The 23123-nt window shown below is 32.6% G+C and overlaps 1 protein-coding gene across 4 annotated transcripts; it reads right to left on the bottom strand.

Annotated features, from left to right (window-relative positions):
* Nucleotides 1–356: 356 nt before the first annotated feature.
* LOC128162721 (vacuolar protein sorting-associated protein 41 homolog) lies at nucleotides 357–22963 on the bottom strand. 4 transcript variants are annotated; one of them, XM_052826005.1, is made up of 29 exons: nucleotides 22867–22963; nucleotides 22739–22783; nucleotides 22419–22517; nucleotides 21759–21842; nucleotides 21048–21122; nucleotides 20561–20695; nucleotides 20221–20343; nucleotides 16986–17047; nucleotides 16687–16768; nucleotides 15973–16039; nucleotides 15408–15502; nucleotides 14846–14978; nucleotides 14036–14050; nucleotides 13541–13656; nucleotides 13180–13236; nucleotides 12804–12947; nucleotides 12062–12154; nucleotides 11555–11682; nucleotides 11157–11204; nucleotides 9022–9051; nucleotides 6917–7055; nucleotides 6353–6403; nucleotides 5396–5588; nucleotides 5076–5216; nucleotides 3120–3256; nucleotides 2692–2791; nucleotides 1984–2028; nucleotides 1536–1615; nucleotides 357–1072 (listed from the first exon to the last, which is right to left on the bottom strand). In XM_052826005.1, exons 1-29 carry the CDS (start codon nucleotides 22900–22902, stop codon nucleotides 1010–1012), a joined length of 2616 nt encoding a protein of 871 aa, XP_052681965.1. In that variant the 5' UTR covers nucleotides 22903–22963; the 3' UTR covers nucleotides 357–1009. The 4 variants fall into 4 exon arrangements, with proteins under 4 accessions (XP_052681965.1, XP_052681967.1, XP_052681966.1 ...); XM_052826007.1 differs by lacking the exon at nucleotides 9022–9051; XM_052826006.1 differs by lacking the exon at nucleotides 14036–14050.
* Between the last annotated feature and the right edge of the window lie 160 nt (nucleotides 22964–23123).

The raw sequence follows: 23123 nt of genomic DNA, 5'->3' as shown, positions 1-23123 counted from the left end.
CGAAAAAAAAAATTGGATACTGTGGTTTCATTAATATTCGTTAAATACCAATTTTTGTGGATTTCGTTGTTTAGTTGATCCACGAAATTAAATGTTCATTGAAGTGCAATTTTTATTAACATTTTGTATTGATAGGGTCATTGGCCACGAATTTACGTATCCTTGAAATTGTGATTTTCACTTTATCCACGAAAATTGATGCCCTTTAATATTAATGAAACCACAGTATACGGTAAAACATGTTGCTGTGAACATTTGGTGTTTAGGTATACATGTACTGTACATAATGTACTAATTTTCAGTAGGATGTCAAACTTACAACAACTGTGATATAGAAGTGCAGGTAAATACATACAATATGTACATACTTGTATACGGTAGTACAGTTTATTCAATCATGTAATAACATGTAAGCATAGCAAAATACAGATTGAAGCAAACTATGTCTGCACAGAAAATGTCTGACATCATATTAATAATAAATACAATGTACCTGCGCATATTAAGTCATTGATGGCTTGATGAGTTGTACATAAATCTATCTAACTCTGTAAATTACCTCACAAATTCATTATCAGAGAAAATGTAAGCAAACAAAGAACTAATGCAATAAATATTATTTTGCTGAATTACAAATAACATGTACATGTATATACCAAGAACAATAATGCAGAATGCTCTGAAGAATTGAAAATGCACACACACAAAGTCAAAGATATGTCCATGATTCTATATTTGTGGAATGGTCTCCAGATATTCAAATGTACTGGGTAGATGTTTTCTTAATCCATGCATGGTGAAATTTGACTTGAAAACCAGCATGGTTTTTAAAATCTTGAATGCTTTTTCCAACAAAACTAAAGATTTTCAGGCTTGTAAATGACATTTCACCCAATGTTTAGTGACCTCAATATGAATTGACATTTGACCTCAATACTAACTGACATTTGACCTCAATACTGATGATATTGGATTATGACTATTTGATCTGTTGTATAGTTCATGTTGACTATTTGACCACAGCTTTGGACCCTGGTCCTCTTCTCTGTGTGCTACAAATACTGCACCTCTCCTGTAAAATAAATAAACACAATCATAGTACTGAAAGTACCGAGATGTGCATTCCTTCCTTTTCTAACAAACTGTATTTTATTCATGCAATTTCATGGTGTCATAAGGTACAAATTTAAAGATCACAGCATGTTTCATGAAACTAAATTCAAACTCAGAGTTCCATGCCAAATAAAAACCCTTCTCTCCTCTCTATCATGATAATCGAATATCAAGTCTACTACACTGTACCATGCAAACCATTTAAAACTCAACGTGAAAATTCTTCAACTTAGTTAAAAATAATGGTTTTACTTGTGTGACCAATTGCAAATTTGCATTTGCACCGATAAAATGAAAATAATGCTTGGAACATGTATAAACCAAGTATGTTATACCCAAAATTCTTTATCATTGTACTTAGAAAAAAAAATCAAGCTTCTACGAGTAAGGAAAAGCTAAAAAATATTAGAGTTGTTTCTGACCTGGGCATGAGTGGGCAGGCAGTCTTCATGGTATGCATGTTTGCAGTAGAATAGTACAACGTTGCTGGCATACTTCAAATCTACAACACATGGTAAAAATGTTATGAACTGAGCTCTATGCATGTCAAATGTTGGTTTTATGGTATCACAATGTAGCAGACATACTTAAAATCCATAAAAGTATTTCAGTTATCAGTAAAGAACTTTATCAAATTGTAAACCAAACATGTAAATAGAGAGGTTATAAGCATTTAAACATGGACATCTACAAGAATGCATTGCAACGTAAACTAGAAAAATTCCTTATTTTCTGTATTTTGTATTTAATAAATATCCTTTTTTCCCCATAATTCAACAAACTCTAAAGTACATAAACATAAATTATTTTGTTCTTAAGATTCTTCTTAAGAGTAAAATGCCTACACTTATGCCTACAAAATGGACTAACCTGTGACCAGAATCCTCTCCTGACAGATTGGACACACCTGGCCGTCTGTAACAGAAACAAACAATTCTTAAATTCTTGTAGACTAGCAATCCATTTTCCATAAGAGTCATGTCCCTTTATGTCAGAATTAACTTTGATTCAACCAATCAGATGGCAAGTTACACTCTTCTACTTCGTTGTTGAACAATGTTACTGCTGACTTTGTAACATTTATTGTCATTGGTTGATTAATTTATCTTTCATGCAAATAATAAAGACATGAACAGGAGTAGCATTTTAGCAACAAAACCCCATAGATTCATTCTCCTGAAATAATGTTCATTTTACTGATCAATAAACTTCAAATTAATCACAATAAATATTTTTCATATGTAAATTTTGCTGCCCTATGCTCACCAGGGAGCAAACAGGAATAAGTCAAGTAAGTCATATATGTAAACTTGTGGCCAAAGACACTATCAATACAATATGTTAATGGTGGATATTGGATTTCAACGGACATTTAATTTAATGGATATATTCGACAACAAAATATTCCTCTGTTGTAATTCTTAATAATCATTTAACCCCCCCCCCCACTCCCCTACACTCACAGCATGTTTGGTTAAGTTGAAAATTTGTATCTACTTCAATCAGTGATCATTGATAGACATATTTTTAAAGTTTTTTACCTGTATTGAAATAATAAGTTGTTCAGTTTTTACTTACTGTCCACAGACACCGCCCGTTTCTGGGTTTTGACAAATCTGTCCAGAAGGTTGAAACTGTCTGCCACCAAAATCCTCTTACAGCCTTCTCTAAGTGACATCTAGAAACAGAACAGTTCAATCATGGCATGAACAAATCTATGCTTTTTTATATGACTTACAGATGGTAGACTACGATATGTGCAACGTATGACTAATAAGTTATCTCAAATTAAAAATGTCTAGTTCAACTGCAGATTATTATCCTGCAGGATCTGGAATCACAAAATGCCTATGACCTGACCGTCATAATCATGTTGAAATTTTTAGCTACATATGCCTAAGTCACCTTCACATTATAATCCTGTAGGATTTTTAGCTAGGCAATTATTTCCAAGTCACCTATTCATTTTAATCCTAAAGGATCCCACATTGAAATGCCTAACTCACCTGAAGGTTATAATCCTGTAGGATCTTGACAAGAGAGTCCCTAAGTCCCGGGATTTTCATTCCATTCTGGATCTGAGGTATCAGTCTGATGGGATCTACATGGGTACCAATGTTATGTAGCAGTCCTTTGATAAAAGCTGTAAAATAAAAGAAGACACTGAATAGTGTTTTAAAAGTACTGTGGAATGTTCAGTTCCTAAAAGACAATTTTTGGGGTTAACTTATTATATGTTCAATGGGAAAAAACTTGTAAGGACTATGTGCGGTATGGTCAAATATCTGCCCCCGATTTCAACCAATTTTTAAATAGTATCGTATGAAAATGAAATCTTCACAAATCATTGTATAGAAGATGCCTATAACTTTAATCTTGATTTTAGTCATCATTGCTCACTCGCTGTTTATCTATGACGTCACTTAAATGACCTAATTCACGCAAATTTGCTAACAAATGAAGATATTCTCATTTTTGATCTAAATTTTGCATTCGAAAGTATAGAGCGCAGGTCTGCTCAAGTGCGATTTTAACATATGTTTTTCTTCAGATAGTTATACATATTATACTAAAAAATGGTACTTGAGCAAGCCTGCGCTCGATGTTTCCCAGTCGAAAAACCATCGGAAAACACCCATATTTTGCTACAAAACATCAATTTATCAAAATAATGCAATATTCATGACGTCATTTCTACATTATGACGTCACTGTGACGATAACCTTTTACACCTTTATTTCCAATATGATTTTAACTATCTTTCACCTTATTCTAAAGCTCTTTCTAAAACTTTGATTTTGGGGGGCAAAAATTGCATAAAACCGCACTTAGTCCTTTCATTGCTGACTTATTTTAATAGAATTCTTTTTTATTTAACTAAATAGTGTCTGGTTTGTCTGCATTGATATACACCAAATTGTAAATAAGGCACTTACATGATTTGTTTACCCAGGGATAGAAACTTACAAAGTTTACACTGATATAGACACTTAAATATTTTGTCTACATATATTCAAAGGGAACAAACTTTAAATGTTTCATTGTTGATATTGACACTTACATGGCTTGTCTACGCTGATATAGACACATAAAAGGTTTGTCTACAGTGATATAGACACTTAAATGGTTTGTCAATATTGGGGTAGATTCTTACAAAGTTTGTCTACACTGACATAGGCACTTCAATAGTTTGTCTACATTGATATAGACACATACATAACATGTCTACACTGAAGTAGACACTAACAAGGTTTGCCTAAACTGAAGTAGACAATTACAAGGTTTGTCTATACTTGGGTAGACACTTAAAAAATTAAAATATTTGCCCATATTGATACCGGTATAGACACTTACAAAGTTTGCCTGTACTGATATAAACACTTCCATGGCTTGGATACACTAATATAGACTCTTACAAGGTTTGTCTACAATGATATACTTAAAATGTTTGTATATTCTGATATAGACAATGTTTGAAATAGACATTAAATATATGGCATCTCTACACAGAAATAGACCCTTACAAAGTTTGTCTACACTGGAATATACACTTACTACACTGTTTGTCTACACTAAAATAGACACTTACTTGGTTTGTCTACACTAATACATGTAAAGACACTTAATATATGGGTTGCCTACACTGATATAGACACTTACAAGGTTTGTCTACATTGAAATAGACATATATGGTTTGTTTATAATGATATAGACACTTACATAGCTTGTCTACACTGATATAGACACTTAAAAGGTTTGTCTACACTGATATACACACTTGATATATGGCTAATCTACAATGATTTTGATACTTAAATGACTTGTCTACACTGATATATACAACTACAAGGTGTGTCTATACCAGGGTAGACACTAAAATGGCTTTTCTTTACTGGGATAGACACAAGGATTGTCTATGCTGAATTAGACACATTGTTTGCTTCATTTAAGTAGTCACTTACAAGGTTTGTCAATGCTGAACTTGATGAGGTCTGCCCACAGCTCTTCGTCGTTTTTGTCCTTACAGAATGCGATGGCCTGATCAACATCCTTAAGCTGGGTTGTGATCAAGCTCAATGCTTTCTTTAGATCTCCCATACGACCTGGCAAAACAAAAAATTCATTTACTGTACACAAAAATACCTGAAGACTCATGACTTATATAGACCTGTTCAATAACTGTTACAGTAACTTGTTAGGGTGCCCTTATAGTTTCATGACTCAGACTCACCCAGTTCACTGACTTGTTTACTGATAACTTGTTAGAATGAGTCAGACTCACCCAGTAAGTAGACTTGTTCGGGGATGAGACCTCGGACTTGGCACTCGTCCATGGCCCCCTGTAGGGGGTAGTGGATGCTGCTCTTCAGGAAGGGGAGTAACTTGTGTGGAGCGAACTCTGCGTACAGCTTCACCAGCTGTCCGTGGTACGGCTGGCACAGCTGCTGGTCCTTCTGACACACTCGGTCTAAATACTGCAGAGGTCAACAAAGGTCAAAGGTTAAGGTTGATGATAACTTTTTATACACTTTGACTTGTCTTTTATTAGGTAATACTATTGTTCTCTCTGTTTCGCTTAACTATGTACTCATTTTATATTACTGTGTAGAACATTTGGCTGAATACACATTTTATTTATAACTTGTCTTTTATTTGGTAATTTTATCATTTTCTCTCTTTTGCTTAACTGTGTACACATTTCATATTTTGTGTTAGGCTGGGATTGATTTGCAACAATTTACCCTCATGGATTTGATTTTGAATTTTTGTCTATGCAAAATCTTCTCCTTAGTTAAGTTGCTAAGGGGAGATTCTCCCACATTGTAGCTTTGAAAGGTTATTAATAACAGGTATTGATTTAGCATACCTGTACTTCTAAATTTACCTATTTATATACATGTATACTTAATATATAGCAATATACTATATACAGGGAAATATTCACCCCTGTTTTATTTTCACCCCTTTCGCCCTTGTTGTCAGCGGGCAAACTTGAGGCTGGGCGATTTCATATGTTTCAAATTATCTCTCTTTAAACACAACTTTGTCTGGCGAATTCAAGATGGGATGAAAGCCTTTGCAAGTCAAGAAGGGCAAATATAAAATGGGACAAAAATAACCCTGTATAATGTCTTAAATATTGCTGAAGCTACTTTCCACTAAAAACACTAAATAGGATGTAAAGCCATGTATAATACACTTACAATACTGAAGTAAAAGTTAAATATTAGAGTCTTACTGTGAATAAATACTTCTGATGGTTTTCCAGCTGTTTAGCAACTTGTTCAATCTGCAAATAGAAATAGCATAGGAATACTCATGTACAAATATATTGCAATCAACTTTAAACAAAATTAAAATCAAAGTCCTGTAAGGACTAAAGGTTATTGTTGAACATTAGCAATCATTAACATTGAAGCATTTATAGATATAATGCTATCATAATAGTACCAAATGAATGAAGTAAGTCAATTAGACATCTGATTCAAATCCCTGTGAATAATGAAAGCTAAAATTAATTCCATTATTCAGTGGATAAAGTATTAAATAAATCCATTAAGTGCTGACTGTAAACAAGACCATAAAAAAATTATTGATTAAAATATAATCAAAGTCTTGTGAGTACTGAATGCAACAACACCTATGATCAAAATATTAAAAGTACATGTATTACAAAAGCCCAAAATCACTCAAGGTCAAAATCTTCTGAGTACTTAACACAGCATTAACACAACACTTATAGATGTAAGTTGCCTACTTGTCAGAGTAATAATCAAAGTCCTGCACAGTACCAAAGACTTACAGGAAGTTTGTCCATGTTTTCTATCAGGAGTTTCCCCGCCTGGTTCTCGTCGAACTCCATCAGCTGGACAATCTTGTCGCTGATGGAGGTGAACAAATTGTACTTATGGATCAGCTGAAAGACGTCCGTGTTCTGTAGTCTAACAAAGACCAAACCATGTACAAGTTAATTAGTAATCAAGTAAATCTTTAGTTTCTTCTTATGTCATTTTTAAATTATTACTAAGTTAACTGTGTTAGGCCAAAAAAATTATCTTTTCTTTCTCAGGCAATTAATGAATTGATAATTAGTTAACAGATATGGCCAAAACAATTAATCTTAAGTTTCTCATGCGGAACATTTCAAAATAAAATGTTACAGGTATTTAACTTTTATTATAAGATTTCTAAAAGGCAATCACTTGGTTTTTATATTCTAACTAAGAATTGAATTATTTTCCTTTTCAATATGGCAAACATTTCATGATGTGGCAATGAAAGATAAATTCAAGATGCTTCAATTTAACAATCTTCTAAAAAAACTTTAAAAATATAAGAAATTAGATTGTTTATGAACTAGCTTATTCCTAAAACCTCTCAGCATCATGCAGGCAGCTTGATGAAACATTCAATGATCATGAAGTTCTAATCAAGGTATAATGAACTGTCATTATGAAGCATATAACCTCATAGTTGAGGTATAATGAATTGCCACTAAGAATACCGGTAATCATCATGATTTCATTATATTTTGCCCAAGAGCTCCAACATGACTCTATCTAGAACACCTTTTTAGGCCATTATTGATCTTCAAATTAGATGCCTATCTAAAAACTGAGTAAGATATGATGTAAAAGAAAATGCTTAATGAGAATGACAAATGACAGGGCTTCCACAACATTTCATTGGTGTAAAAACAGATTCAGTACTTTTTCTGAGATTTTTTAATCAACAAAAAAAAATAAATGTGGTTTTCTCTTCTGAAAACAATTTGATCCCCCTCCCATCTGATATTCAGACCCAAGTAAAACTTATTTTTTATTAAATAGATAAGTGATAAAATTAAATATTTTTATTGATTTAAAAAAAAATAGCTGAAAGGGAATATTAAGTTTAGTAAGAAATTGCTTAATAAAAAATAATACACATTTTCTATCTAAAAAAGTACCAGTAGTTATACTATATGGTTAGAGATTTCAAAGTACAGTACCTGCAACGATCATGATTGGATAGGATAAGATTGACACACGATAGAACAGTAAATACACACGATATGATAGGATTGGTACACCATATGATAGAATAAAAATAACGTTGCAGGTACAGTAAATTCACTAAATAATCTATAATGCACCTGGGGAACAGGTACATGCATGGCTTCCTATACAGATACTACACTAACTATAATGTAATAACAGGACTTAATGTATAGAATGCATTAAGGTAAAATGTCCTGTTTTTAATGATATTTTAGGGCACTCGTGAGAAATCAATTTTAATTCCAAAAGTTTTCATGATATTTGATTTATGTTCATATCAATATTAAATCAATTAATAGCTACTGGTATTATTATTTATGACACAGTAAGAAATGAAAATTAATTTTGCTAGATGTTGTAATGTTTCCGCAACCCACTATACAGTCATGTATATCAGCAAAATTGAGAGATGGACAGACAGATGGACAAATTATCTGTGTATGTCCTTAAAAACATTACTAGATTCATGCTATTGAGCACTCCTGCCCCTTTAAATGTGCCCATTATGACATTATTCAATCAAATGGAAATCAAAGACTTTGCTAAAGTATTTTTTTCAAATGTTTAGTGAAGTTTTCAAATGTTTAAGCAATGATAGCACAGCATTACAACTCATGATGCATTGAACATGTATCAGAGGTCTTTTAACATTGCTATCTTTTCTAAATTTGAAAGCATGCACTTGGTTTTTTATTTTTACATGTAGCTTTCCTAAAGGACTGGGGCACTCAATAGAATGAATGCAGCTGTATTTGCCAGCAGTACATTAAATATAACATAAAGATGATATTCTCAAGATTCTAACTATTAAGAACTAGAGGTTTTCCTGATACCAAAAATAGACAACAGCGCTATCATGCAGTTTTACCTCTCTTTGGATTTTGCGATTGAGCAGTACCTATTATTAAATGGATATAATTTGGTAATAACAATAGTAAAACACAATAATTTGCATGCTTTACAAAGGAATTTCATACGCAACAACAGTCAAACTTGCCTAACATGTCTTCATAATCTGACACTTGTTTATTCTTGACTGATAATAAATCCAAAGTTATTTTTTAATTTGTACAGACCCCAACACATGCTACTCCACCTCTTCAATGAACTGTACCATTCTGTGCAAGAAAAGAACCGTACCGTTCACAAACAGAAATGTACTGTTCACAAAGCAAACTGTACCATTTACAAAGTGAACCATACCGTTAAAAAAGCGTACCGAGCCGTGCAACTGCACCAGGTGTTGTAGCACGTTTCAGGGTCTGTATATATGATTGTGTTCATATACTGTAATCAAACTTTTATATGCAAATACTTGATATGAAGTGGTTCGATGCGACTAACTTTTGTGACTTTTAAGTAGCCTTATTAACAAAAGTGTTGCTATTACAACCAAATAACTAGAACTGGACTGGTTTGCGGCGAAAAATAGTTGCAACTTCAAGGCTCTTGCAAACCTTGCAATAATTTCTTAAATGCGAATAAAACTAGGTTTACAATATCTAATAATTATATCAATGTATAAATTAAGAAGCAAGTTTGAAGTAAACAGGTTTAACTGTGTAACATTCATATCATATTTTCGACATATACAATGTACTGTGATTCCATCATTATTTTTTTTTTACACACATTTTTATGGATTTTGCTGAAAAGCAAAGTTCAAATTAAATGCTTATCAAAATAAGAAACCTGTCAGTGACAATATTTTGTAAATACTAAAGCTAATTTGTGAAAGATTGTCCTAAAAACTATAACTAAATTTTTCAAAGTTAATGAAAACTGATGCCCACAAATATTGATGAAACCACAATATTTCTAACACAGTATATTGAGGTCTATAGTTTACATAATTAAGAATGTATGAACCATCACTCTGGGCAGTGAATTATCAGACATATATCTGTTGCAGTAAAATGGTTATAGTATCTATTATCAAGGCTGGTTTATATCATGTTGTTACAAGCACCTGACATTATAAATCTTTCTCATAATAAAGAAGATATAGTTACCCTCTACCTAATAAAACATGTATTATTAGGAAGAGAGTAGATAAATTATATATTATTATCAGAAATATATATAACGTCTGGTGCCTGTGCATATTGTCACTATATAATTATTTATAAATTGATGTAGGAATCTTACAGGCTTAATAAATTTTGAAATACACAGGGTTTGTTTGCATGGTTTGTATTACATTTATTACACTGTCATGCTAAATATACTTTGTATAACTGTTCAATCAAAGTTCACACATACTGAGGAAGATTTCTGATGCTTCATATGAAAGATACAATAAGAATTGATATGAATATCTTTTTTTTGTTTTTTTTGTTAAATTGACCACCTTTTCATATCATTCAACAGTGGGGGAGTGACATAAGTGGGGGAGTGACTCATAGCGAGAACACTTCATTGTCTCAGTATTCTTATCAAACTTTGATTTTCATTTACCATTGATAGTAGCTAAATATCAAACCATTAATTGCAATGCATTTTAATTGGTTTCAATTTCCTGGGGTTATTTACGCCGGTGGTTAAGTTTGCTTTTTGTATAGTCAAACAATACATCTGGGCTATTAAATATGTGGCTGCATGATTTACCACTCAAGTTTTGATTTTTTTTACAATATGCGTGGGGTTATTTTCTGCGGTTTTAACCTTACAGCGTAAATAGTGTAAATTTCTCCCATGCATAAATAACCATTTTAAATTTACAGTGTAAGTTTCTTAGTTTCAGATAAATGGATCAGAAATAATTTCTTATAATTTTCAATAACTTAAATTGAAAGGTCTTTACTTGTCACTCTAGTTGTGAATAATTGCCTTAAACTACATTTTCTAGACTTCTTCACTTTACAAACTGTTGCTAACAGGTTTTTTTCTGAGCTGTCTATATATAATACTTCAAATAGTTCAGATAGAATATCTGTACTTTTGTTGCTTAGTTTAGACTATAAAACATTTTACAGTGTCATATAAGGTGTCTACCCTACTTACTTCAGATAAATGGCCAAGCTTTTTTCATACTGCCTTTCAAGTGTATACCTGTAAAAATAATGAAATTAATGGATGTATCTAATTTCATGCCATAAAATTTACATCAATAAAGAACTTATCGATATAACAACATAATGATGCTAACCGCAAATTGTTAAAAAAGGTAGACTGTCTACAGTGTAATTTCATGAATAAGCGGTGGAACAGCACAGGTGACCATCTAATGATGAGGATATTAGAAAATTGTCTCGGCGCAATAATCTAAACTGAGCCGAGAAATTATGGCTATTTGTTTTCAATTTCTTTTTTGATGTTTACTTTAATTTTTTTTATATCATAAAATAAATGCTGATTGCATTTCAGCAATATTTTCCAGCTCAATACTACGAATAACTTACAGCTCCCCGAGCGCCCTCAGAAGCACTGTGTTGTTCCGTTCTCGGTCAAGTCGATCGAGCGTGGCAGTGATAATTGTCTGAACGTTATACAAGTTTGATGGCCATTCCTTCACCAGGTTCAGAAATTTCTTTAAAATGAAAAAATATCTTAAGTATCAGGATAGATTTTATCATACTGGGATTTGTTAGTATGAGCAAAATATTCGTCAAAGATACAAGTAGGTTTGAACTAGCAAACAAACCCAATGGACACTGTTCTAATTTCTGTGTATTTAGGCAATCTCTGATTATATATTTCTAATTACTTCTCATTATACTAAGCACAAATCTTTAACTTTTTTTTTAAACTGCTGGCTACTATTTTTCAATGCTGTTCATTTCATCTCAAATAATTACACAGATGTGATAATGCAAGTATTTATGGACTTGTCAAAAAATTTGAACTGAGTCTCTGATAAAAAAAGAGTAAGAGGTACTAAAAAGTTTAATACTTGTATTTCTTCTCACCTCACAGTCTGTGTTGAGGAAGTCATTCAGAACAAGTTCATAGATTGCAGGTGAGAGCTGGGGCTCAGTGCGGGGAAGGTAGGGGGCTAATGCCTGTAAAAAAAGAACTCTTTTACAAATTATAAAACTCCTTATGGAAACTATGACATTGATTATCTTGGCCATGCTTATACAGTATATGGAAAATGGGGGTTGGAAATATGGAGCCAACAAACCTCCAAATCAATTTTCAATAAACGAAAAACAGTTTAGGATTTTTTTACAACACTTTTAAATCTCCTGTTCATATCAATGTCAAGAATTTTAATACAGTTACTCAAAAATACCTGAAGCAGTTATTTCTGCTCTGAGGACTTGAAATCTAGTGAATAATTAGGGTCATATATTTAACAAACAGAATTCCCAACTTCCAATAATCAAAGTCCCAAAAGCCATGACATTCACAAGGCAGCTCTTGCTTCTAAACATAACAACTTTCATGGTGAACATTTGCAATCTTGACATTACTAAAGCTGCATGGTATAGATCTGTCATAAAACAGTTCATTTTGGAAAAAAATTGATATCAATATGAATAGTTTTAAAAATCTGTAATTCAATATCCTTTCCAATTAATGATAATTGTAACGGAAATCATGTTTTGTACTAATCAATAAAGATCTAAAGATTACGTACAAACTAATCACACAACATTGTAAATACAAACAGAAGTATTAAAAATAGGTAGATTATAGAAAAATAACCTTTAATTGTCTCAATTTTTGAAACTTCCATGTTTGCTCTTCCCATGATTCTTTATTTTTACCCAGAATTCTTGGGCACTGTCTCGCTGCTTCTTCATAATTTCCCTCCTCCAACAAATATTCTAGATATTTCATAGCAACTCCCTATAAGTCAAAGACACACAATAATTTTTTAAAAATAATAATTTGCATGAATATGTAAATTGATAAAAAAAAGTATGTATTTCTAAATTATAATTAAAGTTTATTTCTTGAATCTCACAAAAATCCTGGAAAGTATTACATATACTTTGAGTGTTTTTTGGGGGTAAAATTTAAATGTTAACATCCATTCTATTATAATTTTTTCAGTAAGTTTTGTAAATATAACACTTACCTTTTGAGTCAATTTACGAAGAAGATGCTCATTTTTCTCAGCAACTTCCATTGCTTCCTAGAAAAAATCATGAAAAATATATTAACAGTTTTTCAAAAAAATCATATACCATTAATCTAACCCTTTTGCTTGCTTAATCTTCATCTCTCCATTAATTTGTAGTTATAGAATTTCATTAAAAGCCACAGCCCATCATAAAACACCTATATAATTAAATACAGTTGAATGTTGATATCTCGAATACAATTGATATTATGAAGTGATTTGTAAGTCCCAACCATTTATTTTTTAAGTATTTTACCCTCGATATCTCAAAGTTTTTAACTGTGTCTATAAAAATATGGCATGCTCGGATAGTTACCTCAAATTCTTCACGCTCCAATAACCAGGCCACATGGTCGTCCGTGTCGCGTTCCTTGGACACAATGATGTCTTTAGGACTGACTATGTAGAATAGATTCTCGTCCTCTATAGTCTCTGTTAAAGAGACAACAAAAGAGAAATTACATCAAACAATTTCAAAGATAATTATCAACTAATTACCAAAACTACAAAATTACCACTAGTTCCTCTTTCTCTCTCTTTTTCTTTAACTCTCTCTCTTTTATTCAAGCACTAATTTGATTTGAAATTTCTCTTTCTTTGTCTCATATTTCAGTTTTACTGTTCTTTACTCTCTCTCTCTCTCTCTCTCTCTCTCTCTCTAAAAATAAGCTGTGAATTGTTTGCATATAATTTGGACTTTAATGGCTATTCTGTTTGAACTATACATGTACAAGGGGGTTGGAGGCAAGTGTAGAGAAAGGAGGGGAGGAGTGTTTGTGAAATGGCAGTCGTAGTGAGTGAAAGAACCAACCTGAGACTAGTATTTCTGAAACATAGTCAATTTAGTCTAATCAGTGCTCTGTTAGGTTAATGATCCTAGATAACTGTATATCCGGTAATTTTTGCGATGATCTAGTTTTTGCCTTTTTCGTGATCTCTTTTAAATTGCAAATATCGGTAATTGAATACGCAGAAATTATATCCTGTATCATTTTCTAAAAAATAAACTTTTTAAATAACTAAAAACTGACGCAAATTAAAATGTTACGGATTTGCCCTAATTTTGTGGCCCCCCCCCCCGATAAACAGTATCTTTAATTAGAAGCGTATTATAGTACCTTATTGACAAGTACATGTAGTTATTCAGGTTGAACTTCATTGATACATAATGAAATCATTACCCGTTATAAAAATGATGTTCTATGTCACAGAGACAGTATTTCAATGAAGTGAACATAATGAATGTCATTTATCAAATTTTTTTTACCAGTGATACACGATTCTTCCTCCTTAATGAATCTATCAGGGTTGTCAAACACTTTAAAGACCGAGCAAAAACTTTGAAATGATTTACTGTTTCACTAACCGATTTCTAACAAATTTCAATGCCCTGCTTAACTTATTTCCTAAGAAAAAGAGATTCTGTAGATTCCTTATTTTACATGAGTATTAATTACATAATTCTGCCAATTTGCATTTATTCATGAATATTAAATCGCAAATGCCATATTCTTATCTCAGTTTTATATAGTTCACATATGTCAGAAAATATGTGAATATTACTTCATATTAGAAATACAGTAATAAGTAATTAACAGATCCTTCGTTATATGGTTCTTACCGAGGTGGTAGTCGCTGGGTTTGTACTCCTGGAATCCACGCACTGTAAGTGCGTCGTTAGAAATCTCCTCAAAATACTCCATATGTGGTTCCACTATCAGCAGGTGTGGTCGCTTGGAGACCTGTCTGTTTCCCTAGCAACCAAAGAAACAGTGAATTAAGATATGGTAAGCATAAAAAGGTATAGGTATATTTTTCTAAAATAAAGACCTTGATCTGCTGTTTTTGGTTAGATACGGTAAGCATTGGATGGTTTTTATCTGACCCTGTTGCTTAATAATTAATGGCTATCAATTACATGTAAGTGAGTAGAGAAACTTACTAAAAATTAATTCAGTAATAAATGTCACCTGAATGCTACTGATGCTTAAATAACAAAACATCAGTTATGGTAATCTATGTAATTCTTAGTTAGTAGATTACTTTACTGAACAGAGGGTTACCGGTAAATGACAAAAATCAGTGATCTCTTATCTGATAAAATTATATTTTGATAGAAAAAAATCTTGAAGGTCTGCTGAAAACATGCTGTAGTGAACAGCAATGATTTTTTTCAGAGTTACCTCCTCTTGCAATTCTTTTTCAAAAGTCAAAATGACCAGGCTTTCCCCAAGTGGAGAAATCCCACAGGCGAAGGAATCAATCGTAAACATGGCCGCTGCAAAGAAAAAGAATCAAACATGTACCCGGTATGTTACATTTCTAAATTGATATAAAAGTAAAGGCAAAAAATAAAATCATGCACAAAGCACACTGCCTTTTGAGAATTGTGTCTGATAAAACCTGTGTATGTACTTTACAATGCATGTAACTTGTTAGTTTTTATACTATACCAATAACTTATAGTATAGTGTCATGTAATTTCTATTATAAAACAACTTTACATACATGTACAGTAAATATTCACTGTTAAAACTATACAAAATATGTAACTTACTGATTTCTGATAGGTACATCTATACAATACATGTAATTTACTGATTTCTGATACTGTACATCTATACAATTTATGTAACTTACTACATGTAATTACTGTTAAATCTATACAATACATGTAACTTACTTATTACTGTCACATCTATGCATGTAACTTACTAATCTCTGTGACAACTTTAACACATAACTTACTGATTTCCACATATTTCTCAGGGAGGTCCCTTACATCCCTCTCTGCTCTTTCCTTGACTTTACACACCTGAAACAACAGTCTCAATTCATTATCAACAAAATTAAGATTGTGATTTTGATTATAAACATATCGCTACATGTACACATGCTAAATGTCCTTTAAGAAGGCTGGACGGTAAAAGCCATATTCAGACTATGTTAATCTCCATAAAATAAAGAACTCTGTATAAATACATGTATATTTACATTTTCCAGTGTCTTTGCCTGTGATAACACTACATATCGATTTTGTACTATATAACCCATAATACAAATGCCGCCAAATTGAGGCGCCAGCGGGGTTTGCTTATTTATATTTAAATATTTAATCGTACGATGGCTAAAAATTATATAAATATAAGTAATAAGGAATCATTCTTTGAATATTATGAGGTGATAATTTCGGTCGGGGCGTGATCAAATCTATCATAAAGCCCTTCGGGCTTTCTTGGATTTGATCACGCCCCGACCAAAATTATCACCTCATAATACTCAAAGAATGATTCCTTATTCCTTATATATAGCAAAATATTCAAAATACAGTAATGCTCGCTTATAATAAAGGTCGGGCAATTTTGCTTCATTATTTCCATTAGGTTCACAACATGTTTAAAACCAACAGAGAATCAAATGAAACTCAATTCACTATAACGTCATTTCATTAGGTGTACCTACTTTCACTTTGTCTGCCCAAGCCAGGAGCAATGTATGTCCATCCTTCCAACACATATTGCATTTGTATTGGTCTGGTCGATAGCTAATAATAGAAACAAAATAAATAAAACTTCAAATAATGTTAATTTACCAGTATTGAAACCATCCTTTATATTTCGAATACTGTAAAAGTTGTTATTGACACTGGTGATTATTTAGTACGATTTTTCTACAGTCAAACGGTAAGCATGGTATAAAATATGAGGATGCGTGATTCACCACTTTAAAGTTTTGATCTTGGGGGTACAATTTGTGCTTACCTGTGGTCTTTACTGATAAAAGTGATTCTACTCCTGGAGGTCATGTCAAAAATCTTCACCCCCTGAAATCAGTCACATTGTGCATTGTTAAAGCAATACACAGCTTCCTCAACTAACCATATTAAAATCGTTTGACTATCTTACTTACTCTAGATTTCTTTTTTTACAGAATACTTAATTCCGTGTTCCAACCATTTTGCACCAAATCGGGAAAATATAAAATCGCTAACAGCATTTTTTTATGATATCATAGTTTAATTTAGTTTACATCTGAAGAATATGAAATGGGAAACACCAAATTTTTATAACGATTGTTTCATTTAGTTTTAAAATTACTGGGTATATCTGTTTGAAGAATTAAAGCAAGATTTTAAAAACGGCTAAACATGCTTCCCACGATTTTACACAGATATCAATTCCTCATGTTTAATTAGGAATCTACAGTACTTATTAGAATTGCATATGCACTACATGTACTTACTAGAATTGCATATGCACTATCAAGGAAAGAATTTAATTGAATGCTTCTTTTCAAATCAGGAAAAACAAAAGTTCCAAAAGTTAAAGCGTGAAATAGGTCAAGAGAAAGTGTTTATGTTCAGAGGCTCTGATATAACAAAGGATTTTTTGATTCAAGCAAGTAATAAATTTCTCTATTTTTTATCAATCATGAGACTACTAAAATCAATTACACCTTATGTTTTCTTGCATTCAATTGTGAATCTACAGAATTGCTCTAAGTATAAGTACATGTACAACTAGTAGACTAATTGTTCTCGAACAATTAGAGGTCTTTCCACCTCATTGTTTTCTATGTTTGAAATAAGATTGCTTCAATAGAATAAATTATTTTTTCGGCGTTACTTCATAAAAAAGTGTCAAACGATGAAGTATGGAATTTTTTAATGCTTGACCTTGACCTTTGACCTTCATGTCATTTTCATCTGACAAGGTAGACTCTTCAATACCAAATGGCCCGATGTATCTATGATTATTGATTCAAAAGTTATTTGTGTTTCTCTATTGAATGTTCAAAACTTCAGGGGCAATAACTGCTAGAAAGGGACTTTGGACCCTGTCGGTATGAATAGATTGGAGAAGCGTCTAAGTATACTGAATACATTAGTAAAAGTTAAGTCTCTATCTCTAATGGTTAATGAGGAGTTGCGATAACAAGCATTTTGTACAATAGGGGCAATAACTCTATAATTGTTACATGGTAAGGGTCAAAGGGTTATATTTTGAAATGTCTTAAGATGTCCTACTACATCCATGAAAAAGTTTTTCTCTACCATCCTAAACAAAAGAGATACAAAAACTCATTAAGAGAGTTTCAAATGACCTTGACCTTTGACCTTTATGTTATTTTGTTTGGCCAAGGTAGACGCTTCCATCCCAAGTGGTCCGAAGTCTCTAAGATAAGTAATAAAAAAGTTTGAAGTGATTTTATGGAAATGTAAATACTTTCAGGGGCAATAACTTCTAGATTTGGACCTCAGATCCTTTCGGTATGAATAGATTGCATTGAAGAACCGTCTATGTGTACTGAAGACATTGGTAAACGTTTCAAGTCTCTATCTCTTATGGTTTCAGAGGAGTAGCGATAACAAACATTTCGTACAATAGGGGCAATAACTTTGTGTTTATTCAAAGGTATGAGCCGAGGGGTTATATTTTAAAATGTCTTAAGATGTCCTAATACATCCATGAAAAAGTTTTTTCTCTATCACCCTTAAAAAAAGAGATCTAAAAACTCATTAATTAACAGATTTTTAAATGACCTTGACCTTTGACCTTTATGTTATTTTGTTTGGCCAAGGTAGACGCTTCCATCCCAAGTGGTCCGAAGTCTCTATGATAAATAATAAAAAAGTTGGAAGTGGTTTTATGGAAATTCAAATACTTTCAGGGGCAATAACTGATAGAAGGGGGTCTCGGATCCATTCGGTATTAGTGGATTGAAGAACCCTCTAAGTGTTACTGTTTTAAGTATCTATCTCTTATGGTTTCAGAGGAGTAGCGATAACAAGCTTTTCGTACACAAGGGCAATAACTTTGTAAGTTCTGGGAGTTATCAAGCAAAGGGTCATTTGGTACCATAACTTTTAATGGCCAATAACATAAAGAAAAAATTGTTTCAATATCTCTTGAAACAAAAAAGCTGTCTTTCCACCTCATTGTTTTTTTATGTTTGAAATAAGATTGCTTAAATAGATTAAAGTATTTTTTCTGCGTTACTTCATAAAAAAAGTGTCAAACAATAAAGTTTGCAATTTTTTTACTGCTTGACCTTGACCTTTGACCTTTATGTCATTTTGTTTGGCCAAGGTAGACGCTTCCATCCCAAGTAATCCGAAGTCTCTATGACAAATAATAAAACAGTTGGAAGTGATTTTATAGAAATTTAAATACTTTCAGGGGCAATAACTACTAGAAGGGGACCTCAGATCCTTTCGGAATGAATAGATTGAAGAACTCTCTAAGTATACTGAAGACATTGGTAAAAGTTTCAAGTCTCTATCTCTTACGATTAATGAGGAGTAGCGATAACAAGCATTTTGTACAATAGGGGCAATAACTCTGTTAATATTTAAAAGAAAAAGCCAAGGGGCTATATTTTAAAATGTCTTAAGATGTCCTATTTCATCCATGAAAAAGTTTTTCTCTACCACCCTTAATAAAAGAGATCTAAAAACTCATTAATTCACAGATTTCCAAATGACCTTGACCGTTGACCTTTATGTCATTTTGACCGGCCAAGGTAGATGCTTCCATCCCAAGTGGTCCGAAGTCTCTGAGACAAATAATAAAAAAGTTGGAAGTGATTTTATAGAAATTCAAATACTTTCAGGGGCAATAACTACTAGAAGGGGGCCTCAGATCCTTTTGGTATGATAGACTGAAGAACCCTCTAAGTGTACTGAAGACATTGGTAAAAATTCCAAGATTCTATCTCTTATGATTTCAAAGGAGTAGCGATAACAAGCTTTTCGTAAACAAGGGCAATAACTTTGTAAGTTCCGAGGGTTATCAGGTACAGGGTCATTTGGTATCATAACTTTAAATGGTCAATTACATGAAGGAAATATTGTTTCAATATGTCTTATAATAAAAAAGCTGTCCCTTGGAAAATAGAGAAAAAAAATAAGAATAAAAAACATAAAGAAAACAAAAGGTCTTTCACCTGAAAGGTGGAAAGACCTAAATACATGTAGAAGTAGAATGAAATATTCACATGGTCGTTTGTCCAGGCAATGAATTCCCCCTTCCACTTGATCTCACGGATAAGTCCCTCCCCTTGGTGTAGAAGGGTAGACTTGTGTCTGTTAAACAGGCCTCCTCTCTCATTTAGGATCAACTGCAGAATAAAGAAAATTTATGTTAATGGTATTAAATAAAACATAACTCTCCTTTTTTTCTTAATTTTCAAACAATCCATCACTCCTACTCATTTTCATTTTCTCTTGTTTGTATATTCTTCCTCATAATTTCATTTTTCAGTGTCTATCTGTAAGCTCTCTCATTGTTTCTGTTTTCTCCTTTTTTCTTTCACTCTTTCTCTCTCTCTCTCTCACCTTGTCATCTCCTGTAACAAAGTTTTTCCCACTGCCATGCTTGCCAAACTTGGGATCTATGGCAACAGCCTTGACCGGTCGGTCAAAGTTCACAGTCTGGTTGTTGTCAGCTGTATACAGTCCTGAGATCATCACCTAGGTAACACAAAAATCCCACATACAATTGATCTTCTTGTCTAACTACATGTATCACTCATGAAGTGAACAAATATAAGTGAACAAATATCCGGATTCTGTATTGAAAAAATTTAGATTACTATGAAGTTGTTTAAATTTCAGGGGAAATGGGACCGTTTCTGTGGATTTCAATTTCCTGGATGTTAATAGATTTAACTTGTACGCAGATAGAACATTTAATAGCTGTCATTCAATGGTAACTAAGAAATTAACAACAATTAAGCCATCCAAAATTCTACTTGTTCCACAGCAAAAGGAGCAAGCACAGTAACAAAGTGTCAGTTTCATGAAGTACTGGGATCTTACTTACTCTGCCATCGTCGGAACAGCTAGCAATGTGGTCGCCTTGGTCATCAATGCTCAGCTGGTTCACGGTCGTTGTGTGCTAAAAATAGAACTGCACATTATAAATAAATTTTTAAACTCCAACATGAGGCATTAAATTAAAAATTCAATGCATGGTATTCAATTATTGTGCATAATTGACAAATTTGTAAGCATTACATAGCAAGCACCTGTCAAAGATTATCATACATGAAAATTCAAATTGATTTCCTAATTTGATTTCCTTGTTTGGAATTTCTACTAGTTTTGGTTATTGTGTTAAAGAAATAATAAAAAAAATTTTCTTTAGCTATGGCCTAGGGTGTTTACAACCTTTAGCCTAATTTCTGACACCAGCACAAGCAGAATCTCGTTGCATACTCATACTTACTGCAGCTAACTCAATATCAATCAATAAATCTACTAATTCCTATGTTTAGCCATATTTGTTGCTTAACAATTAATTCTAATCTGATTTTCTAGTTTGAGAGAATTTCAACCTATTCTGTGTGTAAAAGAGATATGCCACATTTCTTTTAACTCTGGTTAGGATGTAAACACCCTTTAGCTTAATTCTTTCTAAGCTGATGGCTCGATCAATATTTGACCTCAGCAGAAGCAGTATTTGTCTCTTTGCATACCCATACTTACTGCAGCTATCTCTTTGTCTCTGATTGCATTCCCAGCCCATACTTACTGCAGCTATCTCTTTGTCTCTGATTGCATTCCCAGCATGGTCAAAAATATGGATCATTCCCCAGTGGGTGCCTACCACCAAAAACTAAAAATAAAAATAACTCAGATAATCTGTACAATTCATAAATTCTTCATATTTGGCAAGAATAAAGTATAGTTTCCCACTGGATTTGAGACATATTTAAGCATTTTTAAATAAATTCTTAACACATTAAGGGATGTCTTAATAATGATTGAAGTTCTTCTGAATCAAATGGGAATTTGCTTTAGTGATTAAGATATAGAAATATTTCATTCATAATTGTTTTTTTCTATCTTTCATTGATATGAGTAAACCAAAAGTTTTTAAAATGATATGTAACACTTGCCCCAACAATCTCGTCATTACATAAACATGTATCATAGAAAAATGGAGACCAACTTTTTGATTATTTATCATTAATGTTTTTTATTAATGGATTGTAGTACTAGTAGGAAAGGAGGAATGAGTATATAAATACAATGAAAATATATGGCTGGACTGGGAATCAAACCCTGGACCCCTGCAATTCTAGTCAGGAGCTCTCCCAATGAGCTACCCAGGTTGATATCCATGATCCATATAGCCCTATAACTACATGTACTATATATACAGGATAAATATAGTTTACTCAGATCTTACCTTTGAGTGCACTGCGAGACAGCTGACACAGTCCTTAGACAACAATTTGTTCTTCATGTCATTTCCAATCCTTTCATATTTAAGTGTTGGTTCACAGTCCTTTAAAATATGACAAACAGCGTATAAACACTTGAGTGTATAAATAAGCCTAAGTTCAAACAGTCAAAGGTTATGCATGTGGTACATATGTATGAAGTTATGTGGTTTTGTCCCATTACATTAGCTCTATTATTAGAAAGTTTCAAACTCGCGGATATATCAGATATACCAAAGGAGCTCAAGTTTTATGCATGTCTTCAACTTCCTATAGACCGACTTACCTCTTCTGATTCTTCGCTACTTGTCTCCTCCTCATCTTCCGATTTCTGTAAAATAGAAAATCATTTAATTAAATAAACAATAAATGCATATATTCACCATGACATACAATAAATATATATTTATTTACATCAACTTGAGGTTCGTCGGAGGTGGAAGTCGCCATTTTGTATTGTCACATGACCTGGCTCGGAAATACTCGGCGATAATTGATCGGTACTGAAAATCACCGAGATGTTACGAGTGCTTAAATATATTAAACAAATAAATGATTTTGCATCGAATTATCATTAATAATGATATGGTGTATACCAATCTAGTTAGGTATTTCCAAAAAATTCAAAGACATTTGTTTAAGGAAAAAAATAACCAAGAGTATTATTTGGA

The sequence above is a fragment of the Crassostrea angulata genome, chromosome 9, assembly GCF_025612915.1.
Source record: "Crassostrea angulata isolate pt1a10 chromosome 9, ASM2561291v2, whole genome shotgun sequence".
In the NCBI taxonomy this organism is placed as follows: domain Eukaryota; kingdom Metazoa; phylum Mollusca; class Bivalvia; order Ostreida; family Ostreidae; genus Magallana; species Magallana angulata.
The sequence above is the reverse complement of the archived record's forward strand: the minus strand, read 5'-3'. Positions and strand labels throughout refer to the sequence as shown.